The sequence below is a fragment of the Oenanthe melanoleuca genome, chromosome 5 (assembly GCF_029582105.1).
Source record: "Oenanthe melanoleuca isolate GR-GAL-2019-014 chromosome 5, OMel1.0, whole genome shotgun sequence".
NCBI lineage: Eukaryota > Metazoa > Chordata > Aves > Passeriformes > Muscicapidae > Oenanthe > Oenanthe melanoleuca.
In genome coordinates, this window is record NC_079339.1 from 50,770,316 (window position 1) to 50,792,659 (window position 22,344).

General features: G+C 37.7%; 1 protein-coding gene across 6 annotated transcripts in view; it reads right to left on the reverse strand.

The window, feature by feature from the left end:
• The window catches only part of CDC42BPB (CDC42 binding protein kinase beta), an 88,703-nt gene that overhangs the window by 33,823 nt on the left and 32,536 nt on the right, over window positions 1–22,344 (reverse strand). For all 6 annotated transcript variants that reach the window (XM_056492392.1, XM_056492398.1, XM_056492397.1 and 3 more), the window contains exons 3-9: window positions 13,744–13,827; window positions 10,089–10,184; window positions 5,764–5,912; window positions 3,704–3,797; window positions 2,171–2,371; window positions 1,081–1,329; window positions 56–135 (exon numbers count right to left, since the gene is read on the reverse strand). In XM_056492392.1, coding sequence (XP_056348367.1) covers window positions 56–135; window positions 1,081–1,329; window positions 2,171–2,371; window positions 3,704–3,797; window positions 5,764–5,912; window positions 10,089–10,184; window positions 13,744–13,827 — 953 coding nt within the window. The remainder of the gene's footprint in view (window positions 1–55; window positions 136–1,080; window positions 1,330–2,170; window positions 2,372–3,703; window positions 3,798–5,763; window positions 5,913–10,088; window positions 10,185–13,743; window positions 13,828–22,344) is intronic.

Below are 22,344 nucleotides of genomic sequence, written 5' to 3' on the forward strand. Positions count from 1 at the left end.
GAATAAGCTGCATTTGGGAAACAAGTTTCCTTTATAAAATGTATCCTTTGCTTACCTGTCAGTTGTGTATGTAAACCCAACGAATGGTAAATGCAATCCAGAAAAGCCTGTATGAGAACTCGGTGGCACCACTTCCTGCATGAAAACAATGTGCATGAAAACCCAAAAGAGAGCCCAGACAGAGTGAAAGGCATTTCATTGAGCCTCAACAGCTAAAAGAAAGACAGCTAATAGAAAGATTTTTCTTAATACACCAACTGACAATTGGCAGTTATGCTCCACTGCCCCTGGACAAGCTTTATTTCAGATTAGGCTGCTTAGTAGAATGACTTGAATTTTGGAGCCTCTTGAACTGGCACTTGAAAGGGCAGCATTTCAACAAGTTCAAAGCACAATGCAGCCAGTAAAAGGAAACACAAAATTTCGAGCTCCTAACTAAAAGGGACCTGCCACCAAAATACATGCTGTTAGTCTTCGTGTTCTAGTTACTGTCAGACGTAATCAAAATTGTGCCAAAAGCTCTTCATTTCTTGGAATACAGGCTGGTGAACAAATTACCACAAAAGCTCTCTACTCCTGACCCATTTGTAAACTACAAGGCAACAGAAAGGAGGAGTGCAACACCAGTGCTCCATACTCCAAGAACCAACCTCCTGCTTCTTAAGTCAGTGGAGAAACAGGATGAATCCTTTCACTTGGACAGCTGTGCTTGCAAGCTACACAGAGAATACATGTGTATTTCTAAAGACAGATTTTTTTTTTCACCTTTGAAAAGGCATAAATCCAAATACTAGCTCCACGTAAACTGAAAGGGCAACTAAGGGGCTTTTTTCCCTACCTAAATATGTTTTAACTTTGACCATGTAACAGTAATGCAGGCTTACAAGTGCTACCACTTAAAAAAGCAGCTCATCATTTCTGATAAAAAAAATGCCAAAGAGATGAAAAACGTGAATTTTTCACATTTGGAGCAACTTATTTTTCATCTCTTTCTTTATTTTGAAGTAAGTTGTCCCTACCACCTTACAGTGCAACAAGGATGCATACTTCCATTAGTAATATCTAAAAACAAAGACTCACTGGATTTCTTAGTACATCATCATCTACATCAAAGTTCGAGGTGTCAGAAGGACTGCTAACTTCTGGAATGTAAGGTGCTTCTAGGTTTCGGATGTTATCCCAATTAAGTCCTTCAAAAAATGCATGAGATTTAAAATCCTCTATTCCATTCTGTCCCAGTCTCCGCTCCCTGCTGCAGATAAGTCGCTGAATAAGATCTTTTGCTTCTTCAGATACATCTGTAACATGGGATGGAAACTGAAATCGTTCCTAGAAAACAAAACAAATAGAAATTTTTAGAGAAGGAATTAATTCCAAAACTTTCAACTGCACTTTCAAAAATCCCATTAAATTACACCAATAAAACTGGAAATGAATAGTCAAATAGTGTTCTAGTTACAGTGAGCAATGACAGAGCACAGTTCAATACATTCAGTGACAGACTTTTTGTCTTAAATTGGATTTCAAGTACAAGAAATCATTTTTCAATTTCTTTAAAACAGGTCTCTTTGATCTGTGATTACAGTAACTCTGTTAGGAAAAGCAAACTTTTTTTTAAAAGACATACTAGGATTTTCACACACTCTAATATATTGAAGATCATACAATAAAGACAGACTGGTATTCTTAGTCAGAGGCCCACTGATCTGGAGAGGTACTCCTCAAGATTAAATTAATTTCAACTCTTAAAACCTCATTATGTTAGTCAATTCTTTATGTTGTTATATTTAAGATATGTTTTCTTACCAAAATATAATCTACATTTATAAAATATTTCTATTATCATAAACAAACATAAGAGCTAAAAATTTGAATTACCACTAACAACTGAAATTACTCAAGACTGAAAAAACTGGAGTAGATTTTAATTTTTATTTTGTGATGATTGCCTAAATTTTCCAACAAGAAAATCAGCATTTAGAGAAATATTTCAATTTGTCAAAGAATTAAATTTCTGCAGTTCAGAGAAAGCAAGCATTCCTAAAACCTGAACCAACAAACCTAGACAACATCAATCTAAAACACTGTGAAAAAGCAAACAACTACCATCACTTCAATATCTTTAAGTGGTAAGTTTCTCTGTAAAGAAGAGATTTAATACAGTTCTTACTTCATGATTCATAATCTTCCCATAGGTTTCCACCAGTGACTCTGCATAGAAAGGTGTTTCACCATACAGCATTTCATACATGCAGACACCCAGTGACCACCAGTCACACTCAGGCCCATATTTCCCCATTCCATCTTCCATCGCTTGCAAGATCTCAGGAGAGATGTAGTCAGGAGTACCCACTGCTACTGATGACTGTACCTTAAAAATAAGGCAAATATAATTCTCATAAATTTCCAGTACTGTTTTACTCAAACACTAGTATTTCTGACAAACAGAGTCATGATTCTGGGGAAGTAAGAGATTCATAAATTCACAGCAACATAACAAAGAAAATATTAAGTAACAAAGAAAATATTAAGTAACAAAGACTGCAAAGATTAAATTCCATTCTACTGCTACATAAAATCAGTTGATATGTTTTATTCTGAACACAGTAGAAACCTAAAATAATCACGGATGTCATGAAAGCAGAAAGACAAAATATATTTTGCCTTTGTGTCTGTTTATACATTAAAACTGCAATTTGCTGCCCAGAAGTTGAAATGAAAAATGAGTAAGTAGGGAGATCAGGTCCTATCCCTGAATTTTACAGTTACATCGGAAGATCTCAGAACAAATTTCCTGGGTAAATTTTATGATGTCAGAAATCAGTCAAATGCTTATTGCCTAATGTGCAACTGGATGTACTACAGGAATAAGGTGGAGAAATTATTCTGTGCACAAGCAGTAGGGAAGTCCTGACCAACAGTGCAGACCAATCTCTAGGAATCTGTTCTCAATTCTAATGGTTCTTTCATTTTGCATTTTTTATGGTAAAGCTGTGACAGGCATTTTATGACTAGAGAACATCAACAAGACATGAGTTTGTGCCAAAACCAGTGAACGATGCTGCATGCCATACTTTGGCAGGACTGGAACTCCTGGAAGTACCCTAAACAAGGCAAAACAAACAAAACCTGTCACAAGCAATTCAGCTTTCAGAGGTAAATTCAATCTGCTGCACAAGATGGCCAATTACCATCATGTTGTTTTTCCATTTGTCAAAGGCATATAAAACAAACTGCTTATTAACTGTAGAATGAAGACAATCATTTAGGTTGGAAAAGACCTTTAAGATCATTATGTCCAGCTGTTAATTTAGCACTGACAAGTCCACCTAAATCATGTCCCCAAGTGCCACATCTACACATCTTTTTTTGGTACCTACAGGGATGGTGCCTAACTGGTGTAGCAGGTCCTCACCCTTCCCCCTTGGACTCAAATGGTCATTAGAAGAAAAAATGAAAACCAAACAAATAGAGAAAAAGATAATTTAAAAAGCTAGCAGCCTGTAAAACAAGGAGATGAAAATTTAAAAAATGCATTTAAGTATGTTCAGTTATACTGCACCCTCCATTTTTAGCATTTAAGAAAATTCACAATCTATCACATCCCTGATGCACACTGATGTTGTCTAATCTCTTTAAAACCAGCAACTCATTTAGAAGGTCCCACTATCAGTGACCCAAATAAATTTTGCTTCATACATACTGTGCCATCTTCACTCATTTTCAGACAGGACCCAAAGTCTGCCAGTCGTATGTGGCCATTCATGTCCAAAAGAACATTATCAGGCTTTATGTCCCTGTTATAATAGACAGAAATGAAAAGATTTAAACATACAGTATTAGCTCTGCTTGTAAAGATTAATCTTGCATCAAAATAACATAGAATTTTACCCACTGATGTAAACTCTTTTTTATAGTACTATTTATGACTCTCTTCTCCTGACCAACCTTAAACCCACCACATTTGTTGCACCATAAAATCTGCATTTCTTTTCAAATGTGAAGCTCCAAATGCCACCACATGTGTTGAAAAACTTAAGAACTGTACAACACCTTCAGTTTAATCTTTGAGAAGGAAACTAGAATCACTAGGAATAAATGAAAATAAGGTCCTCTAATACACCTTGCTACGTGGATGTGGAAGCTGACAGTGGCTGATTTTTAAGGTGCTAAATTCCAGTTTCACACTTGACATTTGTGAGAAAAACCATGACATGTTTAACAAAGGGTCCTCATTTGTGTAAAAATCCTGCCAACTTGATACATTTTTCCAACACAAACTTGAATTAACCTTTTTTAGCCAAGCACTAATGCTGTGAAATTAATTACTGAAATGTCACTAATACTGCTGCTCATTAGCAGTATTAATACAAAATAATAAATGCTAATCTATGTCTGTCTTCATAAATTTAAATGCATATTTACTTGTGATAATACGCAAAAATATGTGCTGAGAAAATTGGACTACATCACTGTGCTTCCCCAATAAATTAATTAGTAATTCTACATTGTTAAACTTACTCCATACATTTCAGTTCCAGATATTGTCAATGTTCCACAACCACAAGTCAAGCTCAGTAGTTGCAGGGGACTATGAGGACTAATATACAGCTATACACTAATTTGCTTGTTTGTTTTTTAAAGAACACTGCTCACAGTGGCACTTGCAGCATGAGCCAATCTCTGCTTGGCATGCAGCTCTCCCTCGCCTCAGGGACCAGTACTGCTGTTCAGAAAGGCTTCATGACTCCTCTCTGAGCTCCACTGTCTCCTAACTACAGCTAACAGGTCATATAAGCCCTTAAAGTGTCCTTGAAACCCTCTCCAGAGCAATTATGCTTCCTCCTCATCCATTCCAGTTGCCAAGCAGTAATTTCTTGGGCATTGGCACATGTCCTGTTCAAAGCACGTGTTTTGGCCACAGAGCCACACACTCCTATTGCCACAACAGACCTTCATTCAGCCCCGTGAAAAGATGTAGCTGCTCAGTAAGTCAGGCCACCTTCCTTGGAAATTGGTGCAGTGGTGCCTGTGGTGAACTTCCCTAAGGCTGTAACATTTTTTAATCCCCATATTTTGTCCACGTTTACTCACAGGAGTTTTAGAGAGTACCTTTTCAAATTTTCAACGTATCTTTTAAATTTTAAAACAACAATCAAAGTGCCAACAGAAGAGTTCAAAGCATTATAGCTGAGAATTCCCTATGCTTTTTAAACTTTAACTGTACAGCTACTACCAACCACAACCTACATCTACTTGATGGTAGCCATTGATTCAGAACACACATCTTGTGTTCAAAAACAATTAGACTGGCACATGCCCACTGATTACAAAACCTGCTCAAGAATGAAGGTGACTAGATGCATTGATGTTATCAAGGGCTTACTGTGCATACATTTTGCAGAATGTCTAAACACCTCTAGAAAGTTCAAACCATTTCAAACCACTTCAAATCTAGGTTGCTTGGACAAAGACAGATAAATATTTATTAAGTGAATTGAGAGTAAGTCAAAAGCCCTGATTAAAAATAGAACAGACTTTAAAAGGTTAGTGAGATAAATGTCACTGCTTCTGATATCAATCCATCAAAACTTGGTATTTAAAATAAAGTAGCTTATGCAGCTATTATAAAACATGAAGTAAGCATGTATTTATAGTAGTTTGCCTTTGGCTACTGTGTGTATTTGTATACACAGCAGTAAATTGGGGATTAACTTCATATAACTGTACATGTGTCTTTTGCCAAATGAGAAGGTATTTTACCTGTGCACATAATGCAGCTCATGTATGGAATGTATAGCAAGCACCATTTCACCAATGTAGAACCTAGCCATATCTTCAGGAAGCTTGTCTTCAAATTTACTGAGAAGTGTCAGCAAGTCACCACCAACATAGTAGTCCATCACTAGATACTGAAAATGGAGAAATAAAGCAATCAAATACTGAGAAACAGCTGTCAAGAAAAAAAAGAAAGTTCATCAGTTAAACCCTGAAAAAAAGCCTTTTTTCTGTGCCTGTGGAAAGTAGTCAAAATTGGTGGTCTTCTGTTTTACTTTAATTTACTTACTTAGTATAAAAAGATATCATATTCCTTTAATAATCACAATGAGAATGGCACATCAGCATTTACTTACTATGATAAAAAAAACCTCAAACAAAATATGGCAACAATAAAGATGCAAATCAGGACAAGTTTACTTCTGTAAACTTCTAGTATCACAAAGAAAATGATCTAATATCACCAAAACTAATGTATGTTATTGACTCTTAAGCTGGAAATTTCCAGAGGATGATGAAAGAAAAAAAAAGTATAGTTAAAATCAATATTTGATGCAGCTCAGTCTAAAATAGACATCTCATTATTACTTGTAGTTTTGGTCCCATTTCAATATTACTCATTGTTCCTGAAGTGGCACTTACCACATCAACATCTTCAAATACTCATCTTGGCACATTCCACATTGTGGATACATAACACAGGAGTTTGATGACACTACACATTACACTACTATACTATACATGGATGCTCATGACAAACCAAAAGCACTGTCAAGCCAGAGACACTAAAGTGGGAAATTTTAAACTCAAAGATTAATGTCCTTTTAAGTATATTTCAGTGAAAAAGTAAACAGCCTCCTAGGCAATCAGGCACCATCCTATCCATGGAAAGCACCAATACTGACAGGGTCACATGAAAGAAAAGGACTTCTCATCCCATTTGTTTCTCAGATTACAAAACAAGGATTATGTTTCAGGTATTTCCTAGCAACATCCACCTAAATCCAGACTCACTTCAAATATAATGACTTCATCTAGTACTACCACTCTAGAGCCATTTTATTCCATGTTTCCCAAGATTATTTGATATGCAGTTTTAGGAATAACTTTGCTTATTCTAGGATTGAGTTTCCAAAGCCATCATCTTATTTTTCTCCTCAAAGTAAAGCAACCTAGAATCTACTGCCCCTACCATAGACTCATCTTCCATGAGGGAAGCAAATTAAAGAAGATAGAAATTCAAAGAACATAAAGTGCAATACTAGCCATTTCCTCACTATCTTTTTGGATTAAAAGAGACTCCAAAAACCACAAATTTTGGTATTTTTCTCTATTTTATTCAAATTACCACTTAATCTGATAGGCAAATTGCATAATTTATGTTGAAATCAATCTGTGGGTATTTCTCCAAGGAACTTTAAACATGCACTGAAACACTGTACAAATGCAACACTTATGTTTGAAACCAAAATGCTACAGACAGAAACCATCGATCTTCTAAGAGGGATATTATCTTGAAGTACTTTCTCTCAAATTCAAGGCAAAGACACTTTATAGAACCCTCTGTGGGAAGTGAAATATCTTCCCTGTCAGAGACAAAGTAATGCACTTCCATCAGCTCCCAAAGCATTTATAACTCAACAAGAACTCAGGTTGAAGGAAAGCAGTTGGATCACAGAAAGATGGTGAGATCTCTTTTATGAGGAAGCAGAAGCTTATTAATCTTTCAATTCAAAATGTTCTGCTTGCCAGGAGGTGCTTCTCCCTTCTTATGGAGTTAAAATAAAAGCTATTCTGATGCTGAAATATGGTAGAGTGCATTTTTTCCAGGGAAGTGCCTACATCAAATGGTAAGAGTAGTTAGAAATCAAAGGAAAAAAGGGTATCAAAATACTCTCATGAGTACCCGGAAGCCTTTGAGAGGGTCACAGCAGTCAAATACACATTTCACCTAAATCACCAGCTAAATCACCAAAGGTTTATTTAACCCATCTTGAGTATTTATAGGCTGACTCTTACAAAAGTTTTTTAAGAACCAGAAAAAAGTTATGCAGCATTTCCATGTAAAGTCATTTAAGAACTGGCTGTTTAGAAAACAGTAATGAATGGTGCATTTACTTGAAAGGTTTAAAACTACAAGAGCAGAACCAGTAAATGAACTCCAGAATATATATATTTCACAGAATTTTGTATTTCTTGTTTAAATGTAAATTCTGCATTATCAAATGCTCTGTTAATAGTAAAGGGTGGGAATAAAATCCAAAGTACTTTTAGACTCTCCAAAGGCAGCTACTACTTCTCTACATTAGCATCTTACTTTTTCTTTGTTTTGTTCTGAACCCTTTATCACACAGCCAAAGGAGACAGATCACTAGGTGGGGGAAGACACAAGGCTCTCCCTCTGCTCAGGGTTAGCTTACATGGTTTTGCATTTAAGAACCACTAGATACAATGCACAAAGGTAACTGGGAGGAAATACTGGAACCTACAGATTTCTCTTGCAGAGGACCAGGTTGGAAAACCAAGCTCTGTTGTCTGTTCTTGTTTTGTTCTCAGCTTTGTATTCCATTCTACATGGACCATGGATGAACAGCACAGCTAAAAAATAAATCTGCCCAGGCTCTGTACCAAGGCAGCACTCTCCAGGATGAGGAAAAATGTAGCTATAAACTTCTTCAAGCTCCAAAGAGAATTGAACAGAGGTCTCTTAGCCCCTGGACAAGTACTAGATGGTACTGAAAAGAACCTTCTGTCCAGGTTTTTGGATGCATTGATTACTTGATGTGTTTCAGCTTTTCTTCATGCATCATTTACAATGGTGACTGAGATGCGGATCCACTCCATCTGTGAGCACCAGACATTCACAGGAGATGGTTTCTGAGTAACACACCAAATTGGAAGGCAGCATCTCAGCACATGCAGAAGCAGACCTCAGGAAAGCTGGGAATCTACTGACTTTGGCTGCAGGCAGAACTGTTACCTTCTTAGATACTGAATCTTAAATTAGATGTCTACATTCAGTTGTCAGGTGAAACTTCAATATCTAAACACCTTTGGGAACTTTGGGAAAAGACTCCCCCTCTGTGCTGTCTTTGCTATTGCTTGTTATCTCACACAGCTAACAATTTTTCCTTAGGTAGTTCCATACTTACAAGCTACTTGACAATAAAGAAGAGGATGCATTTTATGCAAGTCTGAAGGTTGGTTCTGTGGGAATTTGAAACTACAAGTGTTTTGAAATCATGAGACAGTCCCAGAGATAACTAAATTGTGAGAGATTGAAAATCTGGACCTATCACAAACCATTCAATGGAAATAGCCTGTGAATGAGGGCCTAAGATGTGACTACTTATTTTCCTACTATGTGCTTGTTCTAAAAATACTCCAAACATGACAAAGTAACATGTTTTATCTCAACATCTGTGGAAATGTTTGAGTATTTACTAACTCTTACTTAGTTCCTGAACTCTTTGGCAGCCTTTTATCAATACATTTTTTCTTATTTATATTCATTACTTGCTATCATGCAAAGAAAGTGTTAAGAAGATGAAAACTTTCACACTACAGCTTATGTCAGATGCTACAGAAACTGCAGGTTTGCAAACCCAGCCTGAAGCAGCCACAGGGAAGCTGTATGGTTCAGTGTATTGCAGAATATTGGGGCTTTACTGACTTTGCTCCTAACCAGTACTCTGCCATATTCTGTGAAGCAAACAGGGCTTGTATGTCACAGTTCTAGTAACCAATCATAAAGAAATGCCATAGGAGTATAGATTTGCTTTATAAATGTTTGCTAAAGTCTCTCAAATTATTGAGGTGACCAATCTGCTGATTAAAAACATACTTTATAAAAACACTTTTAAGAAATAGGCTCTTTTTTCCCCTAAGGATTTCAAAATACCAAACTTTTACTTTTGCCAATTTAAAACAAAATCTTGCTTTAAAAGATATTAGGAAAGTTAAAAATAAATATTTCTTACTTTCACAGAGTTAACACATCTCAAATTACTTAATTGCAACCTTATCCAAAATACTAAATTTGAACATGGTATTTTTTATGCAAGGGAAGATTAGTTAATTTAAGATGCTTAACTAAATCTCTATAAACTACAGCCCTACACAACTTTCTCACTCTCCTGGAGTTACAGTCATTCCCTTTGAAGTTTTGCTTCAAGGAGAAAACAAGAATGTTGAAACACTGCTGTGAGGCATGAGGTGGACTGATTTAATGCACAAATATTTTAAAAATATACCAAAAATAAAGTTCTTTCACAACCCAGTGCTTTTATTTACTGATTAATCAAACATACCAAATAGTTCTCATCTTGAAAGGCATAGTGCAATGTAGTAATCCACTGACAATCTCCATTCACCAAGACATTTCTCTCCTCTCGGAAGCAAGCTGTCTAAAGGAAGAGAGGGGGAGAAAAGCCATTGTCAACATCAATAAGTAGTTTTCACAGGATGAATATATATGGATGTTTTATGGGATTATTTCAAATTACTGACCAGAGGTCTCTATTCATTGGAATTCAGTTGACAGAAGTGACATGCCAGGAAATCTCTGCAGGTTTTAGTCAGGCATTCAGTCACTCTAATCCTGACTCTGACTTTAAAAAACAAAAACAAACCAAACCAAAAACCCCAAACCAAAGGAAAAAACCCCACCAACCTCCTATCCCCAATCCCAAAAAACTCCACACCAACACACAACACCCTCAACACCAAAAAGCCCACATGCCAATTCAAGTCAAAGTTAAACCTTGGTTTTACAAAACATTTTTAAAAGTCAGAAAATAACAACCTGTCACTACCATCTAGCAGAAGGTAATTGCTGTAGGAAAGTAAGTCTGATTCTTATGATAAAGACCTTTATGAGAACAGTTTCATGTATACTCTTATTGCATTACAGTCCCAGTTCCAGACACTGCTAATACACTATGGGAAATATGCAGATTTTACTATTACTGTCGTATCTTTGTCCAGCATAATAAATACATTTTCAGTTTCAATAATCTTTCTTCTACTTCAAACGGCACACTGCAACACTTCAGAGAAGCAAGCTCTGTGTTGCAAGTTTTCTCAGCATCTTTACATAAAAGCAACGTTCATAAACTTCAAATGAGTTCTCCCAAATAAAAATATATTAATGTTTTTATTGGATCGGAACTATCATGAAAGAGACCTTGGGACTCTTCTACGACTCTCAATCCAGAGAGGCATTATCAGGATATTTGAAAATGTACCAAGGAAATGTGCCTGGGAAGCCCAAACCTTAGCATATACTGACTGCACTTTACAAAAGTATCTCCACTACTTTCCTCTCAAAGGAAGCAAAATTCAATCTTCATTTTTACTGAAGAAGACCATGCTGTGGTCACATTGTAAATCAGTAATCACTAGCACAAAGAGAAGTAAATTGTAATTAAATGCCAGCTGAGTGGTTTAACAGTTTATGAATGCAAGGCCAAAGCAGTGCTGTGCAAGAAAGGCTGGCAGCTACAGCAGCTCCAAGTAATCCTATCCCCTTCCCACAGCACCAGAGCACAGCACTTCTCAGCTCTCCTGGCACCACAATGTGAGGAGGCTGCCAACACAGAAAACTAGTTTGTTTATTTTCGAAGACATCAGTCCCTTGATCCAGCTCACTGTGCAACCTCAAATAGCGAGGGAATGTTATGAACACTAAAAACCCAGTAATGCTGCTGAGCACTGCATCATGAATTCAGAGCATAAAATTCTCCTTCTCCGCTTACACTGGCTTAAAAGGCCTTGAGACGTGACTTGAAAAAGCATGACAGCCTACCTAATCAGCCAGTCAGGATGTATTTGGAACTGTCAACAGTAATACTCTAATGACTATGTATTTTGCTGGGAGAACAACGAATACAAATGGTCCTCATCAACATAAATGACATGCCTATTTTTGCTTCAAACCCATTTATGGATGTCAGGTGATATTCACTAACCTTTCCTTTATTCTAGTGGCTTCCAACCATATGGGGTTTTTTCTTGCAGCTAGTACATGAATAAGCAGTATTTTGCTAACTTCTTGTTAAATTTTATGTCATGCACAACGAAAGTAAACCAGTGTAACAACATGCTTCTTAACCCACTACTACTACTACTACTACTACTACTACTACTACTACTACTACTAATAATAATAATAATAATATTTTAATATAATAATAGATGAGGTGGATTAATAAAATACTTGAAGTCTGCTTTTTCAGTGGAACTCTCCATTTAAGAGGCTATTGTATTCTTGCAGGCTGCATTTTAAAAAATAACAGGTTTTACCACATTTGGGAAATTCTTAACACCCAGATGCTGCATGAAGTTAATATGCAGATTGCAACATCCTGCTTATCCAGAAAAGCCAAATCAAGCAAGCAAACTGATCAGGAAAAGAGAAAGTGGTCCTGCAGAGAAGACAGTTCCTTCATTGTCCTTTGTAGATGGGGAAAATCAGCAGAAAGAAAACTTTTTTTGACTGCTACTTTTCCTAAGCTTGTATTGGGAAAACTAATGCTCATTATACACCCTTCATGCCTGCCTGAGAGGATAAGAAGAGTTAGTTGCATGATTAGAATACAATTTGTAAACAGCTGTTTTCTCTACATGCAAAAGCTGCATCTACTTAGGCCACTTAATGAAATCACTTTAAAAATGACTGAATTAAGGCAGCATAGCTCTATTTCCATTAGAATTTTGGAGACCCCTGCAAATACTTGTGTTTAAAATAGTTCTATACTGACCAATGAATTAACACAACTGAAATCTGCATAGAAAGGGCAGCAAGTTTCCTTCCTACAGGGAAAGGCTTAATGCAGAACTGCTGATGCAGCACAGCCCAGGGTGTGAAATCTCCTGACAGCTCAAAGCAGAGCCGGGGCAGCGGCTGCTGCCGCCTCTGAAGACGTGCATGGATGGATGGATGGATGGACAGACAGACTGTGACTAAATCAGGCAAAGGCAGCGCTGAAGAGGGGCTTAACAAGAGGGAGGGGATTTTGTCACAGGAAAAGGCCTGGCACTGACTCACTGAAAGGAAGGGAGGGACTAGGAAGGGCAGGCTGGGGGGAGGAGGTGTCAGGAAGGGGACAGAAGAATGGGACAGGGAAGGGTCAGCACACCCAGACCTCAGCAAGGCTGCTACTGCTTGCCCTTAACAGAACTGCTCCAAGTCCTGATGCACTACGTGTCTTTTCTCTTCAAAACTATTGCTCATTTATCTGCTAACTTACATAATATTATGCATGTGCCATAAGGTTTTCCTCTACCGTGGAGGAGTATGTATCCTAGAAATACCTATCCTAGAAAGCTGCTTCCCACTGTGTATTCTTAGTATACTTTTCCTAATGTGTGAAGTACCCATTCACTTTTACATTTACACAATTTGTTGTGACAGTGTGCACCTCCTTTTGCCAAAAAACCTTAAACAGATTTACCTTCTTAACACGTTTTGTTTTACAATCTGAATCTGATTCCAAAATATTTAGTTATAGTTTTACTAACTATATAAATCCTGTTACAAACTGTAGAATGCAAAGCTCCTTAATGCATGCTTTCTGAATGGAAGAGAAGAAAGACCTTTTTCATAACGTTTTTGTATACAGCTGTGAATGTCATAGTAGCACCAACCTCAGCTTTCATGTAGTCTTTAACTTGCCTTTACTGTAAACAAAAATCTGGCCAATAAATTCAGGGTAAGAACTAGGGCAGACTGTCTGGTAAATGAATACACAGTAATGCTGAGAACAACAGATGCCTGGAAGGGACTGTCAGACTTGATTGCATTAAAACAGCTTAAGGAAAAAAAAAAAAAAAACAAAACAAAAAAAGAGAAAAGAACGAAGCTCCTATGCTCATGAAATAATTCTTTCTAATCTGGAAGAGTTTCAATGTAATCTTCCTAATGTCATTTTAAAAATTCTCTGTGTTAAAAACCGTATTACTTACCTCTGCCCTTTTAAGCATTTCCCATTTATTTAGAATTTTCATTGCATATATGCGCTCTGTACACTTCATTTTAACAACTGCAACCTGAAATAAAAAGGTACTTTATTTAACAGCAGCATGGTCATAAAAATACAATATTTAAAGAGATCAATACTCACACAAAAGCATGGTCAGAGAAATACAGTTTTCAAACAGCTTAATGTTCACAAATCCATAAAGTAAGTTACCAAGGAGTCATCAGTGATCAACTGACACATCGATAAACTGCAGTCTGAGTCTTTGCTCCTTCTGTATTCCTCCAACATTACTACCATGTGCTTGATGCACCATGTGTGGTCAAGAGCTCATGATGAAGTACATGGGGGATGATACAGGAGGAGCATGAAGCTTTTCATATGAAGATGTGCAGTAAAGCTGTATTGTTTCCCAAGAACAAGTGGGGCTTGTAGTCATGCCTGCAGCCAGTGGGGCAACATTTAAAAGGGCAGCCTGAGAAAACAAGAAAGGCTTGCTGTCAATAGAAATACACTACATTTGACTAATTTGTTTTCACATTTCAGGTCTCAGAAACTTGAAAGATATTTGCAAATTATCATGCTTTTGTGTACTGTATACAGGTATTTTAAAAAGAAAAAAATATTCATTTATTTATTTACCATTTTGCTTACAGCATTTTACTATGCATCCTGTGTATTAGACTTGCTTACACTTAGCTTATGAACAGTAGCTCTGCACACAACTGTAAGTGGAAGAAAAATCCAAGAATACAAAAACTTCAAGGTTTAGGAATGCAAAAACTTTATTTTGACCAAGACTTGTGTTCTCAAAGACCAAAACTAATTCTTCTTGTGGTAACGCCATCATTTCCACAAAGTTCTTCCAGTTGACAAAAGAAAAACAGGCATCATGACTAACACAGCAACATTTTCACAGGACTATACATGGACTGCTTGAATACTTCTACTGCTATTTCTACTGCTTCTCAGCTCATCTCTATTTCAGGAGCAGAAAACCAACCAGCTTTCATTGCTTCCAACAGAGCTCTGAATAGCCTGTGAAAAGGAATGACATCACCTCGCCTCTTCTGTTGCTTAAAAACTTATCTAGCCTCAAGGAGAAGTTGCTGACTATAAGAAAAGGTTGGAATAGTGCATCAAGCAGAGCAACACTGTAAAAAGTCTTATGGCTTGAGAAGGGAAGAGGGAAATGTAGTATCACCCTGTACCTTACCAGTAAAGAAGTGAGGGGCAGAGAAACTACTGCTTCTCCAGTAACACAAAACCAGGATATTCACATTTACACAGACATCTCACCCTACAGCTACACAGCTCAACCCTCCATCCCTCAGTGATTGAAGCTCCACTCACCAGGTCATGTAGTGGGTGACAGCACCTTGTACACACCTGCATATGTACATGCACATGTACACAGTCATGGAACAGACACACAGCTCTGAAGAAAGGCACCACTTCAGGAAAGACATGGGAACCTGGCCCTGGACACAGCTGGGAAAGGCACAGCACTAAGCAGCAGCCTCTCTAAGTGAAGCAGAATATCCAGAGCTACATTACAACCCCAGTGTCTCCCGGCATACAAATACCTCCCACAGACACTGCTCATGCTGCAGGAGAAGGATGAACAAGACGAGAAAGTCTCAACCAAATACACGAGGCTCCTTGGCACATATGAAACTGTTCAACTGACCTTCAGTATTGGCCTTAAATGTAAACTGCCTTGTTCCTCTCATCACAGTTAAAAGTCATTGTAAAAACTCTCTCCATGCACTTAATTGGGTCATTACCCTGATCCAGCTGAAGGCACACTGTAAGTCAAACAGTGCATTAAAAGCTTTTGAGAAACTGCAAGATGCTGACATTACCCACTGCACTTTTTAAACTGTTCCAGACAGAACATGGTGACTCAGGAAATGCCCACACCTCCAGAGCAGGAACAGAGAGAGAGCAGCACCAAGGTTACCTGTGGCAGAGGAGAGGTTACCTTCTGCAGAGGAATGAACCAATTTACAAGCATAGCTTTGTAAGCCCTGATGTAGGAACATTCAAGTTTCATAACACCACTAGATCTGCTAGCTAAGTTGAGTGCAAATACAGTGCACAAATCAGAACCCAGACAGGCATCTACTGCACTTCATCTAAGGCCATCACTGTCCAAAAGCATTGCAGGATATCATAAGTTTGGAGTGTGCTCAACTGCTGTGGAGCAATGGAAGCCTGGTATCATGGAGGGCAGGCACAGCTGAGGAGCTGTGCAAATGTTAGAACAAAATGGCAAATTAAACAGGCCTGAAAAATGAAGAAAGGAAAAGAAGAAAGGATGCCAAATCTGTAGGACTTATTTAGCAATTCCCCAGTCACTAACTCTATTAGTGCTATTTATTTTCAACTAAAAAGATGGCTTTAAAAAGACCAATTTAAACTTTCTGGAGGAAGATAATTGTCTTCTGTGGAAGAAAAAGTATAGTCCATAAAAAGAAAGCTGACTCATATTTTCACATTAAGTGGTTATCAAGTTATGGCACCAGTAAACACACCACTTCTTTAGTTATTAGGGTGACAGTGGGACAGCTTCTCATGTCAGAAAAATTCACTGAACCACACGGCAAATTAGGTAATTCCCCATTAATTTTATCTCTTGAAAGAAATCTTAGGGTTGCTGAAGATATCTCACAGAACTGACAGTATTTTTACCTGACTACACCTGACTCCCCAGCCAATTCAAAGAATTAGGATTTTTTTTAAAGAAAACAAACAGAAAAGCATAACCCAAACTTCATTGATGTCTGAACCAAAACAGGGAAGCACAAATATAATTATGCCCCAATAAACTCAGTGCTGTTTTAAGGAAGAATACTGTTACAATATTAGAAAAAATCCTCTCCTCCATAAAATATCTCAGCATTTCTTTGAGTTACCTTTCTTTTACTTTCTTCATCAGGTGGCAGCATTTCTAAGTTTATTTTTGTCATAAAATGCTTTGTCTCCTTCTGAGACATTGCAGTGAAGTTGTTTTTTCTTACTTTTATATTAATTCTTCCTTCTCTGGCATACCTCAAAATCATTTACAATAACCACACTGACCACTTTGCAAGAGGGAACAGAGGTCTCTTATACTGCAGTTGTGCTAACCATGCAAGATGTCTCGTTTTAAATACGATGGTTTTTATCCTACATACCAATCTACCACATCTACAAACATAAGGAAAAAAACATTCAGTTGGTGTTCAGAAGCACTGCAAAGGACATGGATTTGTACACTGCTACAAATGCCTGCTTTAAGAACAAAAGCATTGTTTCTATCTTCAGAGTCCACTGGCTGAACAAGTGCTCATGTTATGCACAGACCAGGATCTAATATCGGTGTTCACTCTCCATTTCCAAGCCTGTACTCTACTGGAAGTTAAAAAAACCAAAACAAACAAAAACAAAAAACAAAAAAACAAACAAAAAAAACCCCAAAACAAACAAACAAACAAACAAAAAAAAAAAAAAAAAAAGAAACAAAAAAAAAAAAAACCAAACCAAACCAAACCCAAAAAAAAAACCACAAAAAAAAGAAACAAACAAACAAACAAACAAAAATAAAAAACAAACCAAAAAAAAACAAAAACAAAAACAAAAAAAAAACAAAAAAAAAAACGAAAAAAAAAGGAATATGCTCAGGATAATGAAAAGAAAAAAAAAAAAGTACAATCAGAGGTATGATAAAATAGCTTCTCAAGAAGAAGATTTAATAACCCAAAATATTCCAGCCTGGAAGAGGGAACAGCTATGACAAACACAGGAAACCATGAATGTCATGGAGAGGATGCACAGATAACAATAATTTGCCATTTCTCATAACACAGACATTGAAAAGCATAGAATTAAAAAAAAAAAAAGGTAACAAGATTAAGGAAGTATTGTCACACAAAAGTTCTGGAACTCAGCCACAGGCTGCTGTGGCCACCTAAGTATTCAGAAAGTATTTAAATCCAGACATGCTTAATACCTGAGTAACACACATTGCAATGTGAGCCTCGGTAACTACTGACCACTGAGTCAGAGGGATGGGCTGAGGAGTCCCTGAATCCTCAGCCACTGGAAACTGTGAGGATTCAGCTCTGCTCTGTCCTTGGATTTTTTCCCTACACCTCTCTCCCTGTCCAAAGGGGTGGGACATGGGCTTATAAATCCATGCACCTTTGGCCCAGAACTACCACATTTAATACCTGTGTCAAACGAAGGAAATTAAAACTTAATCCCAGTTTGCATCTCATAATGCCAGGTGGGAATGCAAAATCAGAGGGGCCAAATGCTCAACAATCACAGAGTAGTCTGGTAGGTATTTAGGTGATTCTGTTTTATTAAGTCTTAAAGATGTGACAAGAAAAAATTGCAGATGCAAGGCTTCCCCCACCACTGCAACACCCCTTCTGAATGGATTGATTACCATCTGATCTGATTAGCATCACTATGACTTGTCATGCTCACGACTGAGGCAACAGGAAAACTGCAATAAAGCTCAAGTATGTTTCCTCAAGGATTTCAGAAAGCCTAATGAATCCTAGTGCCTACACTTCAACCAACTTTAGATATATTTATGTCAAAAAACATATGACTAGTAGGGCTAAAGCATAACTGAGATCCATCTACAGTAACTACAAGCCACAACAACTTATCAGATTTGTATTGCTTCTGCTATCCATTTCCTTCCCCTATTTTGTGTCTCAAAGCTCTATTTCACTTGTAGTGCAATAAAATAAAATAAAGGACTAATACAGCTAAAGTAGCTTTCTAGACTTCAGCAAGAGTTAGCATTTTTCTTCTTGAATTGTTCTAAATTAGTATTTTGCTATGTTTTGATCTTCAAAACCCACTAAATACTGACATTTAGGGCTGCACTGTGCAAAGCCATCCCAGGTCAAGTTCCACCTTTCCCAATGTTCCAATGAAATCTGCAGGATGCGAATCTGAGCCAAATCATCCTCTACAGACATGACAGAACTTCCCACCACTGTACTTTGCCCTTTGAGTGACATGATCAGCATTAGTAAGCAGCATCAAGTTACAAATTTTCTTTTATGTAAATGGTAGGTATGGTGCAATAAAGTGCAGAAATAATTTAAATATAAGACTGGCTTTCCAGAAAACAATTAGGACAGCTAACAAATACTTCTTAAAAATCATGCTGGCTTTAATTTCAAAGAAAAGACAAAAAACTCACTAGGATGCTATTCATGCTCATGGCACCTGAAACTTTTAGCTAAAACTTATCTTTAAGGACTGGACTTACAGGAATAATGTGAAACTTGACTGCAAAATGTTCTCAGGTGAAAGGAAGAGGAACACAGACATTATAGGTGATAATACTTGTGCAAATATCTCATAAGGGCAGGTAGTTAAGAAAAAAGGCAAACTGAGTCTGGAATTCACAGGCAGATACACACCACTGGGGATGGGTAAACATTACTGCCTTGCAATACAAACTCACTGGAAACTCCACACACAGCCACACCTCAGAAAAATAAATTTCATCTGGAGCAGGTGTGAGAGGACGATTGAGGTGATCAAGAAACTAAAGAGTCTCTCATGCTACTGTGGGAATAGAAAAATAGAAAGAAAAGTGTACATTATTGTTATTATTCAGGGCCAGAGAGTGGATGAGGTTCTGACCAATCTGGTCTAGTGAAAGGTGTCCCTGGCTCACGGCAAAGGGGTTGGAACAAGATGCTCTTTAAAGCCCCTTCCAACCAAAACCATTCTATGATTCTATCTAAAAGTAAAATTGGAAGGAAGGGCATCAATAAAAGTAGATGATAAAAGGTCTCCTTAGTCTAATAGACAATAAAATTACATGGATGAAACAGTATAAAATACTATGAATTAACCTTTGACGGGAACTTGGAAAGGCTTTAGACATTTGAGGAGAGATTTTAGTCAAGCCTTTCAGCTGGCAGAAGAGACAAAATGTCATTTCAGATGTAAACAATTTACCCGTAATGTCTTATTACCAGTTTTATAATTTAATATTACATTCATTTCCTTTGGTTAAAGCTTGATTATGCCTTTTTTACTCTACTATTTCTGTCTCATGCTATTGATACCTTGCACACCAGCTACTGCAAAACCTCCAGGAACTACTTTATCCTCCTGACACTTTCAGATAGGAAAAAGTCTTTGATATGAGCTCATTAGTTGATAGTTTTAATACTGCATCTTTGAGGAAAAACTGGTCTGGGCTGCTCTATCAGTTTTTTAATGTCTTTTTTGCATATAAATTTAAAAACCAGAGTGTCTTTTGATAGAGTTCATATGCCATGGTGCAGAATTCCAAAGCAGGTTTTTTTGAGCATGCAGTATATATCTTCATCTTGTGCAAATAAGAAATCCCTTACAAGTACCAGCCAGAAAGATTCTGCAGAAGAATAAAGACCCCAAACAGCACCTAAGCTGTCCCTCAGGACCGGGGGGTTTGCAGAGACAAATGTCTGCTCTCACAGCAGCACCACAATGAACTGTGTGTGTCTCTGCCTCCTTGCAACCTGCCAGTCTCCATAGTTACTTGGTGCTGCCACACAAACACACATGGAGCTGGGGAGGACTGAGATAGCAACCAGCTCTTTTGAAGCATTTTCAAAACAAAGCAGCTTCTTTCTTCATCCATTTCCACAGCAGAAAATAGCTTGCTTTGATTTAATTTTCTTTTTTCATGACAAGAATATTAAAGAAAAGCAGAGCTAATTAAATACTTCTTTTGCATCGTATTCTAAATGCTTTGACTCTTTGAATATTGAATGCAAAGTGTCATATGTGGGGTGCAATACTTTGCAATTCTGTTAATCTGCAATGCAGGAAGGCACAGTCCCTGCTGGGCACCTAACGGCAACCACCAAAGCTTCTGAATAGGTGAGACAGCCTTAATTGCAGTCTGTAGGCTCCGTGCCCCGGGTTAATTTCTAGAAGTACATCAAAACACTGAACTCAGTACCCTACAGCTGTGAGTACAAGGTGGAGAGGGCACAAAGAGCTCTGCCTCTCGCTGCCAAGCACGACTGACCGCGGGAAGCTTCGCTTTTACATATTCACTTCTGACTCTCACTGCAACCTCAGCCAGTACCTCTCATTAGAAACCACATCACTGATCAGAACATGTAGTACACAGGGGATCAGTCTTAATTCTCTCTTCTAGAAACACATTTTTCTGTCTGTTGATCCCAGCTGAGACTCTGACTAAGCATCCCAAGTTGGGGTGACGTATTATTACTGAACACTACACAGATCAAGTCTGTACACAACAGCATCTACATGAAAAGGTATTTCTAATCCATCCAGAGCAGTAATACTTAGGTGGGGCACATTAAGAGTTCTAGTTATTTTTGTGCTAAGTAAGACCAAGCAGTTACACCCTTCTGCTGGAACCACAGTAAGCATTGCTCATTCAAGAAATCCTTGCTAACAAACAAGGGAAGGAAGACAATTGTTTCAGTCCCAGGCTGCCAAATTTCCAGGAGATGTCAGCCACATTATACAATCCAAGTTCTCAAACAAGGTACATTTTGAGGCATTCTTCCTTCAACAACTGCTCTTTGACTGGAATGTGTTGATCTACAGCAGTGTGCTTAAATGGTCTTTCACACAAAAATGAGGACACGTGACCTTAAAGGCATACAAGCACATTACTGAGGGCAGATGAACCTTGCAAAGAAGCACATGCAAGTGTTTAGAGCCACAGTCCCCATACACAGTGTCCTCTTCCTATCCCTCTCAGCCTGCTGTAAGCACAAGTGTTCCCAGTTCCCATGACATGCACAGCCAAACACCAAGCACACAGAAAAGCACTTCACAGGCTGGCCTGAGCTTCCCAGGTAAGCACAATCCCACCAAGCACAGGTTCTCAAGACATCATTTTATTTCAAGTAACGGTCCACAGTGTTTCTGGATGAAAGGAATAATCAGGCAAACTTCAAACCACGGTGTATTGCTTTTTTGGTTTCTTTGTTGTCTTGGTGTGGTTTTCTAAAGGTTGAAAATCTGAAAGAGTTTTGCATTTTATGCTGATATTCCTTAAATCTCCTAAAGACTGTATTTTCACTTCTGTTTGCTAAAGTGATTTTCACTCTTGTGTAGTTTGCGTGTTTTCTGTGTAGTTCACAAAAAACTTTATGCTACATAAAATATTCTTTCTTGTCTACAAACACAGACTTCTAAAGTCATTTTATTTATAGAGACCAGAATTAAGAGAGCAGAAAACCATTTTACTTTTGATTTTATTTCAGGGGGCTTTTCACTTATTTCACTAGTGGGAGGTTGTCCCTCTGTACATGAGCTACCTGCCTGTATGAACTGGAAAATGAAAAACTGAAAGTAACTGCAGGGCACTCACGAAAACGTTCCACCCAGCTGGGTACATACCAAGGCAAATACAGCCTAGGAAATGAGGAAGAACTGTGAGTAGTTTATCCTCCTCCTAGCTTTTCAAATTATAAGCTATTCTAACTATCATGCACTCAAATAACATTTCAAGCTTTTCTTCCTAACTATGAAGCTTCTGAAAAAAATAAAATATGTTCTCAAGCCAGTGACTTCTGAGTCAGAGCCTTAC